General features: G+C 69.1%; 1 protein-coding gene across 5 annotated transcripts in view; it reads left to right on the forward strand.

Annotated features, from left to right (window-relative positions):
- HECW1 (HECT, C2 and WW domain containing E3 ubiquitin protein ligase 1) overlaps window positions 1-243 on the forward strand; it is a 116,225-nt gene that overhangs the window by 13,988 nt on the left and 101,994 nt on the right. For 4 of the 5 annotated variants that reach the window (XM_014543556.1, XM_014543560.1, XM_014543553.1 and 1 more), the window contains exon 1: window positions 7-85. The exons of the other annotated variant lie outside the window; for it this stretch is intronic. Coding sequence is in view for 1 of the 4 variants with exons in the window: in XM_005871073.2 (XP_005871135.2) it covers window positions 17-85 (69 nt within the window). In the remaining 3 variants the exon portion in view is untranslated. Of the gene's footprint in view, window positions 1-6; window positions 86-243 lie in introns of those variants that run through there. 5 annotated transcript variants of the gene reach the window in all.

Raw genomic sequence — 243 nt, forward strand, 5'->3', positions numbered from 1 at the left:
GAGCCCTGCAGGGCACATGTGCCCCCCTGGCTGTCATCTGCGCGCTGACGGGAGCATGATCTATGCCCGGGCCGGGGCTGCCAAGGTAAGCGGGCGCTTTTCGGGGACTCTGCTTGCCGCCCCTTCCTCTGCGCTTCTCTGGGCGGCTTCGCCGCTGCTGGCGAGGCCCCGGCAGCGCCCTCCTTCCCCAGTACCCGGGATCCACCCTCCTCCCCACCTTCTTGCTGCTCCCGGGAGGTTCAA

Source organism: Myotis brandtii, unplaced genomic scaffold, assembly GCF_000412655.1.
Source record: "Myotis brandtii unplaced genomic scaffold, ASM41265v1 scaffold3280, whole genome shotgun sequence".
NCBI lineage: Eukaryota > Metazoa > Chordata > Mammalia > Chiroptera > Vespertilionidae > Myotis > Myotis brandtii.